We start from the raw sequence: 16,663 nt of genomic DNA, 5'->3' as shown, positions 1-16,663 counted from the left end.
TGACGTCAGCCGGAGGTCTGCGCACACACACACAGTAACACACACACACACAGTAACACACACACAGCTCTGTCTGTGTGTTATTAACGGCTGTGTTGTGTGTTCAGAGAAAGCCGTGTTTCGTCCCAGCGACGAGGCCGTCTTCACCACGCTGGGAGTCAACACTCACCTGTTCGCCTGCGAACCCTCCGAACTCGACTCACTGGTGAGGATCTGATTGGTTCATGGCTGTCATTGAAACAAAGGTTACCCAAACATGCACACGTGCACCTGATTCCTGTGCATCCAGCTGCACATGAGGACCTTTCTGCAGAGCTTTAACTTTGCTGCTATCACCTGATGTCTAACCGACCAATCAGGACGCAGTAGCAGCTTGCTGGGGCAAGTCTCTCTCCCTCTCTCACATCTTCTGGGATTCTGATGAGATAATTTCCTGTTTCCTCAGCTTCCTCTTCCTGAGGAGATCCACTGGACGCCGGGCGACAGTAAACTCCACGACATGTCAGCAGAGGAGGTGGCCAATCAGCTGGTGGTGTTCGACTGGGAGCTCTTCAGCTGCGTGCACGAGGTCTGAGTGCGCCGCAGGATTTGAAGGCTGTTCTGTCTCAGTGACGCAGCTTCAGCCCACAAACGAACAAACGCACGTCTTCTTCGTTGGTGTCTCCTGCAGGTGGAGTTTGTGTGTTACGTGTTTCACGGAGAGCAGTCACGCTGGCGCCCCCTGAACCTGGAGCTGGTACTGCAGCGGTGCAGCGAGGTGCAGCACTGGGTCGCCACGGAGATCCTGCAGTGTCAGTCGCTGCCGAAGAGGATCCAGCTGCTCCGCAAGTTCATCAAGATCGCAGCGCTGTGAGTCCACGCACAAACACGCCGCGCACACGCACAAAACTGAGTTAATGAGGGGACTCAGGAGAGGAGCTGCGCCCCCCTGAGATCATGAGGCAGTCCGCTCTTCTTCTTCTGTGGTAGGTTTAAAGATGAGCGTCTTCTTCTGTGTTTCAGCTGTAAGCAGCAGCAGGACCTGCTGTCCTTCCTCGCCGTGGTTCTGGGTCTGGACAACCCGGCCGTCAGCAGGCTGAGGCTCACCTGGGAGGTAGGACGCCGTGTGTTCTCCAGCAGAGGCGTTAGAGCTGTGCAGACCTGAACCGGAGGTTACCACGGTGACCCTGTGGTAACCTCCGGTTGCTTTGGTAACATGTTTCCAGAGCGGCTGGCGAGTGGTTGCTGGGGGTTCTCTGCTGCAACAAAAGCCCCCGTGCAGGTTGCCGCTGTTGCCTGTGCTTTGCACGACGGACTCCAACTTTTCTGCAACTGTTGGCGAAGCGGTGGAAAAGTTGTACCTTCCCACTACAACCAGCAACTTTCACTTCGGTCAGCACTCATTAGGAAACTTTGCAGCGCAGCGCCTTCTGCCTGACCGACTCCCTGCTGTTTGTCCGTATTTCACCCGTTGCGCTGACCGTGTGAAGCACTGATAAATGTGTGTCCATGTGTCCGTCAGTGTCTCACTGCTGTCCTCTCTGTGTGCAGGGTCTGCCGGGGAAGTTCAGGAAGCAGTTTCAGCAGTTTGAAAGCATCGCGGTGAGTCACACGTTTTTATCTCTAATGCTTTCTGACCCGAGTTAGAACAATGACGCTCTGACCGTCACGCTGTCCCACAGGACCCGTCCAGGAACCACAAGTCCTACAGAGACCTGATCACCAGCCTGAGGCCTCCGCTGATCCCCTTCACTCCTCTGCTGCTCAAAGGTGAGCCTGCACGCTGACATCAGCATATTACCAAGCGTGACAGCGGCGTCTGCGGTGCTTCAGTAACGCTGAGGTAACTACTGATGAATCACTACAGGTTTGACTGCAGGATTTAGCTGAATCTATGAAACTGAGGAAAGCTGAAAATCAGGAAGTCAAACCTTCTGGAAGTCTTCCAGTATTCCAGTTCTCAGACTCAGCGCGGACTCCGAGAGATAAAAAGCATTTTTAATGGAAGTGCAGAAACCCCGGAGACGATTTTCTTCTTTAGTGTTCAGGACGTTTGGTTTGTTTCCCTCTGCTGATGAAACCCGCTGCAGCTTTCTCCTGGAATCAGCAGCACGAGGTAAACACACCCAGGTCCACCAGTTCACTCATCGATCGTCCATAAATCGCTCTGATTGGTCTTCTGAGACTCGCACGCCTCCAGCTGTGGACCACAGCGGCTAGCTGCACCTCGCTAATTGGCACCTTTGGCTAATCAGCTCTGTGCTGCTGTTAATCTGCCACACACACACACACACACACACACACACACACACACACACACAGCACACCTGCCTTCCCTAACGTACACAGCTAGTCGATCGACTAGTGTGCAACAGAATCGAGGAGCTTGAAGACAACTACAAGGCGTAAACTACACAAAGCAAAAAAAAGGAAGACCTCGTTGAAAACGGAGACGAACAACTCAGCCCCATCCACCACGGATAGCACGCCAGAAGATTAACTAAGACTCATAGTATCCTACACTCTTGGCGTCCATTGTTGCGCCCACCAAGCTTACACCAGGATACGAACTGAAGCTCCACATAGGTATGTACACTGTACGTGAGCGGACGGACGACGACACACACAGCGCGACACCAACTATCACTACGTGGGGACCCAGCAACCAGGAGACAAGGACGAAACAAGGTTTACCCTCTAGCCCAAACACTCGAGAATAGGAAACTGTTTGGCAAGTCACAACAACAGAGGACTGTTCATTATCACGACGCACTGACACTAACACATCACTAACACACTATTGACACACACAGCACACACAAACAAACACACAAACACAACACAACACACACACACAACACAACACACACACACACACACACACAGACACAACACACACACACAGACACACACAGCAGCACAACACACAACACACACACACAGACACACACACACACACACACACACACACACAGACACCACGACACACACACACCAGCACACACACACACACACACACACACACAACACACACACACACACAGACACACACACACACAGACACAACACACACACGACACACACACGACACACACAGACACACACAGACACACACACACACAGCACACACTCTCTGTGTGTGTGTGTGTGTCTGTGTGTGTGTGTTTTAAGAAGTAAAAAAGTTAAACGAGATGAAAGACAGAAAAACTGGAGCGAGGACGACTTCAGAACCAACGAAGAAGAGGACTCTTTGAAGTGTCTGAACCTGTGTGTGCTGCCTTTAGCTCTCTGTCTCCATGGTAACAGAACCATAGAGATGGAAGTGAAGAGATAAAATCAGGAATCTGGGATTACAGCTGATATTTTTCCCTCGGCGCCCCCCTGTGGTGATGACAGCGCTGCACATTAACACGTGATCGATCGCTTTCTTTGTTTTGGTCGTTTGTTCTTTCATTTTTGTATCTTCCGTTTTATGTTATTTCTTTTGTTTTTCTCTCCTTTGTTAATATGTTGCTTTAAAAACACGTCTCACTGACTGCAGTTCGTTTGATCGTTGTGCGCATCACTGATTCTGTGTGTTTGTGTCCTCGACTCATCGCCGGCTGACGTCTCGTTTTTTCCTGCCAGACTTGACGTTTCTTCACGAGAGCTGCAAAACGTTTCACGGTGAACTCGTCAACTTTGAGAAGATGGTGAGTGGCGTCACGCTCGCACCTGAAAACCAGCTCAGAGTTTAAATGTTCTGATTCAGACACTTTGGGTCGCGGGACGAACAGGATAAACATTTATTGAACGTACTAAAATGAAATGTTTTTGAAGATAAATACGAGTAAAAACAGACGAATATTTTTCCAGAATAAATAAACTGAAACTTTTTAAGATTTTGGTCCAGTCAAAATTAGAGAAGTTAGAAACATGAATGTGCTGCAAAGAACAACTAAATACAATTTGTGTCCTTTTCAGCAGAAGTTAAAATAACAACAAATGAAAACACTGAGTTTTCTTCTGCTTTGGCAACAAGTTCGTTGGTTTGGTGTGAGCTCGTGCGTCGTGCAGATGGTCAGGATGGACCGCAGGTGTTCATCTGTGAGACGACTCCTGTGTTCAGCTTCTCACAGATATGTGCTACCAAACAGGCACCAGGTTCGAGCCGCATGTAGACGGCGCTGTGGCTTCAGGAATGGGGCGAACAAACCGAGCGCCCCGTCACACTGCAGCTGCACGGGTGCAGTTTCCACGTCAACGAGGCGCGAAGCAGCTCCAAATTCTCTTTTTGTGCTTCAAGGTGACCAAAGCGCCGTGCGAACTCACCACAGTGCGCATCTGGGAACAAGGTTGAGCCGACTTGGTTCAACATTACTTGGCTACAGGATATGATGGCGGTTATGGTCGTGATGTAGTTGTCCTCCTGCATCCTGACAATCAGCCTGATTTCACCTCAGTAAGTCACATGATAGGGTGGGGCAGCAACAGGTTCACCTGAAACTTTGGCTGATTGTGACCCACACCTCTTTCCACACCTTGGCTCATGTGATTAGGTTCAACAGTGGGCCCATGACCCTCTTGGGGACTCTCCACCCGTTGCTCTTAGAACCGAAGAAGCTTCTCGGATGAAACTTTTTCAAGGAAACTTAAAGAAGTCCTGACACTTTTCTTTCAGAGCTCCTTAGACTACTCAGGCTTTGCCCTCATCTGTGTTTTGTTGGGCTTATCTGTAACCATGTACTTGTACCATGAAAGGCTCTGATGTCAGAATCAACATTTCTCCAGTGGGAGGGGCTAGCTTCACAGTAACTTTACAGTAGGGTTGTACATCAACAGAAGCTTGACTTGACGTTCCCAGGTAGCCTAGCGCTGGGCGAGCATAGTGAAGTGCTGCATTATCAGTTCTGTAGTTTGTGTGTTTCAGCGTTTCATATCGCCGGGACGTGAATAACAATAATAATAAATCTATAAGCAATGATCTCGCGGGCCGGACATAAATGTACGCCGGGCTGGATGTGGCCCGCTCGCCTCGAGTTTGATACATATGCTTGAAGTTGTTTGCTGTGATGAAGAGGAAATAACAGTTACAGCCGCTGCAATTCTTCTTCACTCAAACACTCTCACTTCCTGTTTGCCAGCCTGAAACAGCCAGTCCCGTAGACTCTGTGTTAAAATAAATACGTTAACATGCTGATACTCTCAGCAGACCCCACAGTGTCCACACTGCATCACACTGCAGGCATCCATTAATCACAGACAGGAACTGACTCCTCCCCCTCTGTCTGCAGCACAAAGTGGCCGAGATGGTGAGGAACATCAGACGATACAGGAGCAGCCAGCTAGGTAACACGCACACACACACACACACACCCACACACACACAGTAAAGTTACAAATAGAATAAAGTAAAAGCAGGAAGTCTGCAGCTCTGTGGGGTTCGTCTCCCCCTGGTGGCAGCTTTATCACACTGCAGCCCTGCATCACTAACAGCTGTTTCTTTCTTTTTTTTCTGGTAGCCATAGATACGGAGATGTCTCCCTCCCACCTGCAGACCAAGGCCTACGTGCGGCAGCTGCAGGTGATCGACAACCAGAACCTGCTGTTCGACATGTCTTGCAAGCTGGAGCCCAAAGACACATAGAGGGAGGAAGGTGGAGGAGGAGGAGGAGCTGAGGACGTCAGAGGGAGAGGAAGACAGGACGCCAAGCCTGGACGCTTCAGTCCTCCTCCTCCTCCTCAAACAACACTACAGAGGACTCGAGCTGCGGGTCCAGACTTCACGTTCGTTTACACCCTCAGAGGAGTTCTGCTGGGACCCTTCCAGGGACCGGCAGTCCTTGCTCTGCACTCAGAGGCCATTTACCCCTAAAAAGTGGGAATTCTCATTCACAGGAACGTTCAGGAAGCTTTCAGGACTGAAAGGATTTGGAAAACGATTAAAAGTAAAAATAAAGAAAAAGCAGATCTCGCGAGACGAGTATTCGTGAGCCCAGACCATCCAGAACCTGAAGCCTAAACCCAACAACTGTCCTGCATCAGCACGACACTTTGAAGCTGGAGCTGCAGTCAGTCATTTCAAAGCCCAAACACCAAAATTCAAACCTCAGTTTATCTGTTTAGTGGACGTCCGAGCGCCGCGGCACGAAACCCCCGAGTGCTCATCGAGCCAAACATTTAAATGTGAAATCAAATCAGAGTAACCTGTAAATCAGAAAGCGCTGAAACCATACGTGGAGAGAGAAACTCCAAACACGAGTCGGGACTGAATGCTCTCCGACTCCAGGCTCCGCCTCCTGCTTTTCCTCCTGTGGCACTCGACCACTCAGATTGCAGACAATCTGACGGCTGACCTTCAGCCGCTGTGAGCGCCTAAGACGGCGAGAGTAAAGACGTTCCAGGTCTCAGAGCGCCTCGACCACGTGAAATGAGCAGAAGTGTGGAGCTGACAATGGCGGCGCTTCTTTAACAGCCATCTTGGATTCTTCAGCTCTGAGATCCACGAGCGTCCACAGGCTGAGGAGCAGCTGCAGGTGTGGACCCGGTGAAACCGGAGCAGCTCTCCTGCAGGTGGAACTGGTCCAGTTTTCCAAACTCCCGCATACGAGTTTGGATCTCGTGCATTTCATCGAGTTTTCTGTCAAAGTCAGCCACTTTCTCTCACATCAGAGCTTTCCAGAACATTCCTGAACACACCGGACTCTGATGATGCATTCACTGACCATGTCAGACACACCACGGACACTGTGTGAGGTCATCGCGGTGCGTTCGAGGACGTGTAGATGCTGGTTTTCTACCGTACGACTCCGGAGAGCTCCTTGTTGTTTCTGTTTCAGGACTTTGATGAAGGTCAGCGCCCGTCAGCTTTTACAGGACCACGCCCGTGTTTTTAAACCTCTCGGCTGTCGCTCAGCTGAACGTGGGAATGGGGTCTGTTTCAGGTTCAGTTCTGTTCACTCTGAGGCTCTTATACTGAAAGGGTTTCTAGCGGCTACAGTCTGATCTGAGAGCAGATGAAATGAACCAGTAAAACCAGTGTGTTTTGAGCAGTGCAGACAGGTCAAAGTCCAAATCTGTAATCAGGCTGAGGTGCAGACAAAGTAGAGACATGAGGAAAACCTGAGGAATAAAAGCAGCAGGAAATAAAACAGAAGTGACTGCGACACTTAAAGATGAGCGGCTCTTACAAAGGTCGTGTTCCAGTGACGCTCGAGGAGCAACCACAGTGTTTGTCCTCATGCTGCTTTATGACCGACGTCTTTTCGTGTCATTAATTCAGATTTTCAGTCGTTGTGATGTAAAAAGGAGGTTTGAGCCTGTTCGTGACGCTTAACTGCGAAACTTCAGTGAAGTGTGAAGTTGCACATCAAACTAACAATCCTCTGATTCTCTGAACAAAAGTGATTCACACCGATCGATGGAAGGTTTTAGGGTTAAAATACTTCAAGCATCATTAAATCTTGAATAATTCATCTCGCATTAATCGAGCGGTCTTGGCGGCTCTGGCGCAACGTCGCGCTTCGTGGTGATTTCTCAGTGTGTGGCGGCGTTTTGTCCGGTTAAACTGAGGATAGGTCCCACCGGTGACCGGAGCGCTCTTACGACGATTAACAGTGTGCGTCACAAACCTGCGTCCACACCAGGTTCACTCACTAGCCGCAGGTTTTACTTATCTTTGGGCGAGCTGATTCTGGCCCTCGGGCCGTATGTTTGACACCGTGCTGTAAAACCTGAAGTTGGTACGATGCTCGGAGTTGATCAGGTTCTTTCTCTCTACCCAGAATGCACCTCTCCTCTGAGGGTCGGGAATCCTTCGAGCTGAAGGAAAACACGGGTCTGGTCCTTTAAGAACGCTGCTGGTCGTTGGCTGATTGGACTGATGATCACGTGACAGCCGATCGGCTGCGCTCATGCCGAAGTCACGGACAGAGAGAAGTGGGCGGAAACACTTCTTCGCTCAACGCTTGGATCTAACTGCTGTCACACCGACCAACCAATCGGTTTTAAGGAAGGACCCCTGACCGCCCCCGCCCCCACAGAGCTGCCCTCCCTTCGGTTGACTCGGCGCATCGGGGTGGTCGGGGTCCACGGCAATAAGAGTAGTGGCGGGAAGCGAAGCCGGTCGGTCAGCGCATGGCGTCAACGAAGCACTTTGGCGAACCTCAGGGCTCAGAGACACACAGAGGTTTTGTTTACTCCTTTTCTTGCTTTCAGTAGAGTTCAGTTCAGTTGTGTTGCAATTGGTTGGTTCTGTGTTTGTACAGCTGATCACACTTCGGTCATATTTACTCCAACAATAATAATAATAATAATAATAATAGAATCTACAGAGCTGTTGTTTTTATGCTGTGAGCACCGCCAGGCCTGAGCGCAGACGTCAAAGAGCCGCTCACCTGACAGCAAAGAAGAAGAAAGTCAGTCTGAAGTCCTTCTGCTCGATTTTTAATGGCCTGCGGGTCAGGTGGTACAGAAGGTTAGACCCTGGACAGGTTAGACCCTGGACAGGTTAGACCCTGGACAGGTTAGACCCTGGACAGGTTAGACCCTGGACAGGTTAGACCCTGGACAGGTTAGACCCTGGACAGGTGTGGCAGAGAGCTGACGTCGCTCAGCTGGTTCGGCTACTCCATCGTATACCGCCCGCCGCTCTTTGCCCACAGAGTGAATGTCCTACGTGTCCTCTGTGGGCCTCCGTAGGCGGGCTGTCCGAAGCACACCTTGCCGACCGTGACCTGCTTCACCACAGTGTGGCGCTGTCATGTTTCGGAGTGGTTTTTTTTCTGGGGTCAGGACTGATGTGTGCAGGAAAAAACCTGCACAAGGTTTTAGGAGTCGAGACAAAAGGACAAAAGGCTGCCGCCTTCTTCTTTCTTCAGTTCACGTCGAGTTTTTAAAAAATCTGATTCCCAGGAAAAGACTTCCAGACGTCCGTGCTCGCGTCTCTCGGCCGAATCCTCGATTGTGAGGACAGTCTCAGTGATCTGAGGCGTGTCTCATTTTGCCTCTGTCTCCTTTTTCTGATCCGGACACTTTTTGTTGCTTTCCCTTATCGCCTGGACCCTTTCAGGGGACCGTAACAAAATCATCAAGTTCACAGCATCCTTCAGTCTGAACAGAAGGTTGTTGGAGATGGAAGACGTTCGGGAGCTGGAAGTCTTTTCCTGCTGCGTCATCACGTTTTTCTTTGACTCGGTCTGATGAGCCCGATCTCTTTGTTGGACTGAAGCTTCGCTGCGTCAGGGCGGCTCAGCTGAAAACGTGTAAATGGTTTGAAAACGTTCTTTGTGCTCAGCTCTGGTGGTCAGTGAGACTTCTTCATTCTCCATCTGTACCATAACATCCTGTTTATGAAAGCGAGGCCGGTCCCGTCCAGAAACGAGTCCTCAGCACAGCCCAGAGCTGCTCGTACCTCTGTGAGTCCCCTTCACTTAAACCGGGCTTTTGGGAAGAACCTGGTGGTTTAAGCACTGAGTAAAGCCTCATTTTCACTCGTCAAATTGAGGCTTTTAGTCCCAGCTTGACCGTGCAGGTTACTTGATTCTGGACCGGACGAGAGCTTCAAAACGTCTTCAGCTCAACAAGACCTTTTATCCGATATGGAGCTCCGAGGAATGCAAGTTTGAATTTTCAGGAACACGTTTGTGTTTCCCAAACAATGAGACAGAAATCCAGATTGAAGACTTCAAAAAGTTAATTTGAGGTTTAAGTCAAACTCTGAATTTCACTATTTGAGAGATAAAAATTTTACAAGGAGTCCAAATGTCCAACAGCAAACCCAAGAAAGCAAGTCTGACTAAAGCTTCAGTGCTTTTTCATGGCTTCAGTAAAGGCATAAACGACAGGAGTTGAGGTGGCCTGCAAAGTGGCTTGCAGATTTGCAGAAACTACTGGTCACTGTAGGAGAACAGGCGGTGTGCTGGGATAGCTATCTGAGCCTGAACGTTATATTCAGTCGTTCTCACTCGTCAGAAATCAGAGCCAGACAAAGTTCGCAGGTTTGTTTCAGTTCCCCAGAAAACAAGTTTTAAATTCAAATACTCAAATTAGAAATTCAAGTAGAACCTAAACGCTGCCGTTTGAGTCTCAACTTCCAAGAAAATGAGTTTTAAACTGAAGAAATTTGAAGTTCAATGGATGATGACTCCAAATTCGCAAGTGTGCTCTCTCAGTCTCGAATCCCAACAGCAACACGTTCAACGTTTGAACTATAAAATGTTCCCAAAAATCGGAGGTCCAGAGCAGCTCCCTGTGATTTGCGTTGTTCCCTCCAGAGTTGAAGAACTCTTTATTTGATATTAAAGGTCTTGTCGAGGCGGCGACGTTAGCGGCGGTTTTGGCGGGTACAAAGTGTGAAACCCAGCGAAGATTACTATTAGATCATCACTAGTCTGCCGGTGGCTCTCTCAGGACCACTTCCTGGGTGTCAGGCGCTCTATCGTGGATCCCACCGTCATCCCCGGCAGAAACGGATGTCCCGAATCTCGACTCTACCCTGATTTAAGCAAACCTCATCTCGCACATTTCCGATCTCACAACCTCCTGCGGCAAACCTTCCTGTTTCACTGACCAATCACGGTTTCTGCCTGCACTTCGCTGGGATCCATGATTCTGGAAGGCGGGCGGCCTCTTGGGTCGAGGCCGTCTATGCTGTCGCCTGAACAAAAACACTGAAAAAATTAAAGTGTACATATTGCATCCGTGTAAATAGGAAAATACTAACGGAGACTATATTTTATGTATGAGCGGAGAGAGAGCAGCACTAACTCAAGGAGAAACTTTAATTTGGTGTTTTCTATTTGTAAAAGTGAGATAAAGTGTAAAGTGATGACAGAAAGAAATGATTCTGACTTTATGAATTGTACAGTTAACGCCTCAGTTTGACCGTTCTGTTGTTTTCTATCTAAAGCTTTGGGTTCTTTTTGTTTCTTCTTTTTTTGTACATAAGTGGTTGTTTACATCGATAACAAGTCCTTATTTCTGTGACGTCAGACAGACGATGTCAGTGGAGCAGAGGTCTGATGGGGGCGGGGCTCGGAGGGATGGCATCGTAACACAAAACACTCAAAGATTTTCATGTATGGTTAAACAGCACTTTAATAATAATATAAAAATAATAAAATATGACATTTGCAGTTTTACAGGAAAAAATGTAATCGTTAGATTTTATTTTAGATTTCCAGAAATAAGAGAACAACAATAAAAAGAATTTGATTTCAAGAATGAAGTTTTTCTGTTACAACTGTCTCTGATCGTTTTAAAAAGTCAATGTCACATGAAGTTTGTATAATAAGAAACATTATTAATATTATAAATATTAATTTGTGGAACTTCTGAGAATAGGTTGAAAGTGTCTAAGATTTTCTCAGGGTTCAATATCATGAGATAAATAAATGAACTTTATCACATTACATGAAAAAAGTCATTTTAAAAAAGTTTTATTACACAAAGTAATTTTAAGCTGAAAATTAGCTTTCATTTTTTGTGAGTTTTATAATTATCATAACTAATAATTATGCAATTTAATGATTTAAAACGTCACGTTCTAATACAGTGGTCCCTCGCTGTAACGCAGTTCACCCGTCGCTGCTTTGTTTCTCTTCTTCTTTTACAGCACCTTCTGTGTCCTGATTGGCTGTAGACCACTGCCAATCACTCTCCTCCGTGCCGTGTCTCCTGTACAGGGTTCAGCTTGTCACATTTACATAGATCTTCAGTCCCAGCAGTGTGACTCTGCGGTGCTGTACTGTATGTTTGTTTTCTCCCCAACAAACACAAAGGCTCCTGCGCGAGCACCCAGAAGGCAGCGAAGATGCTAACCATCGGACAAAAAGTTGGACTTCTGGACAGGCTAAAGGACGGTGGAAGTTACCGTATTTTTCTGATTATAAGGCGCATTAAGCGAAACAAAACAGTCAGAAAAGTCAAACTTTACTCAACTCGTTCTTGCTTCCTCCACTTCCGTACTATTGATTCATTAATGCTGATTCTGTGGCAGCTGCTCTGTTCCTGTTTTCTGGACCTGAAAAGAGGCTTTGAAAACATTCTGGAATGCTGGACTTATTTTTCTACAAAGGTTTGAACTTTCAGAGTGTTTAAACAAGAGAAAAGTGTGAAAAGTTGGCTACTTAGAACGTAACTCCTGCGATAAACGAGGGACGACTGTATTACAAAACTGTGACTCTGTTCTTGAAATAATTTGTGTACAATTGTACAAAGAGAAGCGTCAGACTGGACGGACGTTTCACAGCGAAATTACAGTCCATCCATCCATTCGCTTCCGCTTATCCTTTTCAGGGTCGCGGGGGGCGCTGGAGCCTATCCCAGCTGTCATAGGGCGAAAGGCGGGGTACACCCTGGACAGGTCGCCAGTCTGTCGCAGGGCTCGAAATTACAGTTTTATTTGTAATTTTTAAATTCATTGTATTACATTATCATGGTACAGGAGTCGTTCAAGAGCAAGTTTCAAATTTTTAAAATATATTAAGTAAAAAGCTGAACCATTAAAAAAAATTACAACTCACAGCTTCCACACTGTTGTGAAAATATGTTTTTAATTGTATATCATTGAATTAAGCTCATAATTATTAATGTTACGGTTCAGGTTGTTCTCGTTACTGTTTCCTATAATTACAACATTACACATACGAACTCACTCTCTCTTCTTGGTTGAACCTTTTGTCATATTTGTTCCATAAAATGAAAACACTCAGATTATTTGTATTACTGCACTTTATCTCGAGATGTTTAATTGTTACACATCAAATGTTAAAGCAGAGAGAAAACGAGCGTAGAGAGGCTGTGGATAATTCTGCTGATTGGAGAGCTATTGATTAGGCAGCTCTGAGGGGAGGGTTGAAAGTAAAGCCAACCAGCGAGAGGCCCCGCCTCCCACAGACCTGCTGTCACACTACAGACACTGAAATAAAACCTCTGGACAACAACACAAAGCCTCGTCACTTCCTGTTGGTGTTCTTGTATTAGTCATTAGTCCTCGGTGAGGTCTCTGTGAGCCTCAGCTCAGCTGATTAATGATTGCAGCTAATATAAAATTATAGAGACAGACGTGTTATCGTGTGAGGAACAGTATTCTGTTTGGTTTTGTAACAGGACACTGAACATCCACAGGGTGGAATATGATGTCGGCCCACCGTGTGCAGCTGGACGTCTCCTGGAAGGATTTCCTCAGGTTCAGGAGTGTTTATGGGGAGTGTTGATCATCCTTCCAGAAGCACATGTGTGAGGTCACACTGGTGTTGGAGGAGAAGGCCTGGCTCACAGTCTCCGCTCTGATTGGTCCCAAAGGTGTTGGATCAGGCTGAGGTCAGGACTCTGTGCAGGCCGGTCCTCCCGCACCAAACCGGCTCGTCCGTGTCCTTATGGACTTTTCTTTGTGCACTGGTGTGCAGTCATGTGGGAACTGGAAGGAGCCATCCCCACACTGGTCCCACGTACTGGGAACACGAAGGTGTCCGCAGTGTCTCGGTCTGCTGAAGCACGGAGACTCCTGAAGAACACCCCACACCATAACCCCCCTCTACCAAACTTTACACAGCGCAGTCAGACAAGTACCGTTGTCCCGGCAACCCCCAAACCCAGACTCGTTCGTCCATTGCCAGATGGAGAAGCGTGATCGGTCAGTCCGGCGAACACGCTGACACTGCTCTAGAGTCCAGTAGTGGCGTGGTTTACACCACTGCATTAAACACTTGATGATGTAAGGCTTGGATGCAGCTGGTCACCATGGAAACTCAAAACTTGTTGAGCTCATCTGAAGGCCATGTGACGTTCGGAGGTCTGTATCTGTTGGCTCTGCAGAGCCTACGACAGCAGCACGCTGGACCAAGCTGAGCTCCTGAGAAGCAGTCTGCATGCTAGATGCTCGAGTTTATACACCTGTGACCATGCAGGTAAATGATACACCTGAATGCAATGATTTGGATGGGAGAGTGAATTTTTAGACAATATGGTGTCTGTCCAGATGTTCAGAGTGAAAGCTGTGCAAAATAATTATTACAAATTCTGCCATAACCAGTGCCCTCACAGTAAACCTTCACTGAAACAGCGCAGATCACTCGTTAATGTTTACTGTCTGCCTTTCAGTGAAAAAATAAAAAATACTCGGAATAAATGGTACAAAGTCATCAGCTTCTTCCTGCAGCATCCTGTACATTGCTGCCATCTCGTGGCTGCAGTTTGTTACTGTCTCTGAGCTGCTGGGAAACCTGAGCCTTGTAGATGATCCTGGTCTGGATGGAAACCAGCATGATAGGCCAGCTCCATCCTGTCACCCACACACGGTCGGAGGAGCTTGGAAAGAAGTGATTGGACGTCTTCAGTATGGTTTCACCTCTGATGAGAGGTCTGCTCAAAACTTCAAAAAGCTCGGTCACTTTCTTTCCGAGCTGCTTAGACTAGCATGACCACAGCCGACACAGCACCTTTGTTTTTATATGTCGAATCCCTTCATGGTATTGATCGAGACCCATGCTGCACAAGGCTTTTAATTCAGATGATTTTTTATTCTTTTATAAATATTAAATTGAGGTGTAAGTTTCTGTTTCTGGCCTCACAGAGCACCAGCACCAGCACAGGATTTCAGAGAATATGACTTATTAGTGTAGAATAACCTCAAATGTCTGCAGTAGTAATACTACATTAATTATTATTGAAATACATATTTCTACTTATTTCTTACTTACTGAAGTATATTCAGTGTTTTTTTGCTGCTTCTTTGTTTTTGTTTTTTAAGTTGCACCGCATGCATATGAATACGGTGTCCTGGTTTTCTGATTAGCAACGATCACCTGACATTGAGCAGGTAACAGCTGGTTGAACAGCCACACTGATCATTTTACTGCAGCTGAAGGAATCTGGAGCGTTTTTAACTCTCAGGTCAGCCTGCCCTCTGGGGAAGATTTGAACCTGAAGTTAAGACAGACAGCAGTCCTGTGGGGATAGTGGGACTCTGTAGGTCAGTGAAAGCAAAGAAGAGGTCTCACAGCTGTGGCTCTGCAGCTCCAAGTCCATCACAGTATAAGAGCATTAGCAGGTGGAGTGTGTGCGTGATCAGGGGGTGTGTGTTTTCATTTCAGCTGATAGGATCCCTTTGTCCCCTCCTCAGGACTGTTGACCCGACCGCGTGCCCCTTGGGAGGAGGGTGATTTCCATCCCTGATTAGGATAAGGTTTATATTTAGGGTCAAATTGGGGGAAGGGTGAAGGTTGGAGCTTTGGATTAAAGACTCGTACAGAAGCGAGTGCGATTTCAGTTGTTATATAACAATCGCCCTCCCTTATGTAAGAATCGCACCTCTTCAACTTACAGAGCAGCAACGGAAAACAGCGTCGAGGAAAGGATAAAAGGAAACGGTATTATTACGAGTTCACAGATTTCTAACAGTCAGCATCCGGGGCTGCAGTTCCTTTAATGACCAGCAGAGGCTCCAGCAGTGAATGAACAGCACGGTTTATTCAATAAGACTTGACTTGTACGATCTACTGCAATATCAAGCGCCTTGAGCCAACTGTTGTTCTGATTTGGAGCTGTATAAATAAAACTGAAAAATTGAAATCAGACAAGACAGAGACAGAAAAGTGTTCAAGGAGCTCAGAGATCAGAAGGTTCAACACAGGCAGAAACAACAAACCCTAGATAACAGATCCCAGCGGGGATTTCAGCAAAGATGACGGTTAATGACGTGCAGCGCTGGCATTCAAGCACCTGGGAAGTGGGAAAAAAAGAGCTCAGTGCATCATGGGAATGCCCCAGCAGCCTACTGCGGTGTAACTCAGGGAGGATTCAGCCCTAACTGTGGGCTTCAGCAAAAAGGAAAGGCTGATCTTAGAAGCAGATGTCTGTCTGCTGAATCCAGACTGGGAGCTGGTTCCAGTCTGTGATGTGCTCGTTACATAAAACAAGTATAAATGAATTTAAAATGCTGCAGCTGCTTTAACCCTGACACACACCAAGAAGAGAGAGCACATTACTCTGATTCTCAGCTCCTTCCACTCACGTCCTGCTAAATATAGAGAAAAATGCAATGCCCCACTTTTTGTCTCTAAGTCTCTCGATGGTATGGGCCCAAAATATATCAGGGGTATGACTGCTGAGCTGGGTAGGTGTCTCAGATCCTCAGGGTCGGGTCAGCTTGTGGTGCGCAGAGTTCAAGCCAAACATGGTGAAATGGCTTTTAGCCATTAAACTGCTGCTGCTTGAATCAGCTCCACAGTCAGCACCGCTAACCTGAACATAACATATTTATGTTTATGTATTTATGTCAACATCTTTCTCTCTGCGTTTGTAACTGAGCCTCTGCTTGATGATCTACAATCACTGTTTGATGATTTTAGAGATAAAACTGTTAAATGTGCATGAAGACATTTTGTAGTTGCACACAATAAGATATTTTTAACCCCCCAAAAAGTGAATAAAGGAGGTCTTTTAAAGTGGAGAGTTTTTATTAAAGTTTGCAGTTTTAGAAGAATGTTTGCTGTTTGAGGACATTTTGGATGGTTATGGAAAAGACACAGGTCCCCACAAAGACAGGTAAACAAAAACACATACACACATAAATATCTGTCAACAACTGACACAGATTTGGACCCACTGTGCACACACACGCACACACACACACGTACGCACGCACGCACACGCACACGCACACACACACACACACACATATATATATTTCTGGAGCCCCTCC

At 47.1% G+C, this 16,663-nt stretch overlaps 1 protein-coding gene across 1 annotated transcript in view; it reads left to right on the top strand.

Moving 5' to 3' along the window:
• rapgefl1 (Rap guanine nucleotide exchange factor (GEF)-like 1) overlaps positions 1 to 12,902 on the top strand; it is a gene marked incomplete in the record, with an annotated part of 32,562 nt that extends 19,660 nt beyond the window's left edge. Inside the window, 9 exon segments of the mRNA XM_014329724.2 lie at positions 108 to 205; positions 446 to 568; positions 671 to 849; positions 1,003 to 1,093; positions 1,531 to 1,581; positions 1,662 to 1,749; positions 3,607 to 3,671; positions 5,253 to 5,307; positions 5,481 to 12,902. Coding sequence (XP_014185210.1) covers positions 108 to 205; positions 446 to 568; positions 671 to 849; positions 1,003 to 1,093; positions 1,531 to 1,581; positions 1,662 to 1,749; positions 3,607 to 3,671; positions 5,253 to 5,307; positions 5,481 to 5,605 — 875 coding nt within the window.
• Between the last annotated feature and the right edge of the window lie 3,761 nt (positions 12,903 to 16,663).

Source organism: Haplochromis burtoni, unplaced genomic scaffold, assembly GCF_018398535.1.
Source record: "Haplochromis burtoni strain Fernald_Lab_line unplaced genomic scaffold, NCSU_Asbu1 Contig_313, whole genome shotgun sequence".
In the NCBI taxonomy this organism is placed as follows: domain Eukaryota; kingdom Metazoa; phylum Chordata; class Actinopteri; order Cichliformes; family Cichlidae; genus Haplochromis; species Haplochromis burtoni.
Note: the sequence above shows the minus strand (reverse complement) of the source record. Positions and strands in the feature narration are given on the sequence as shown.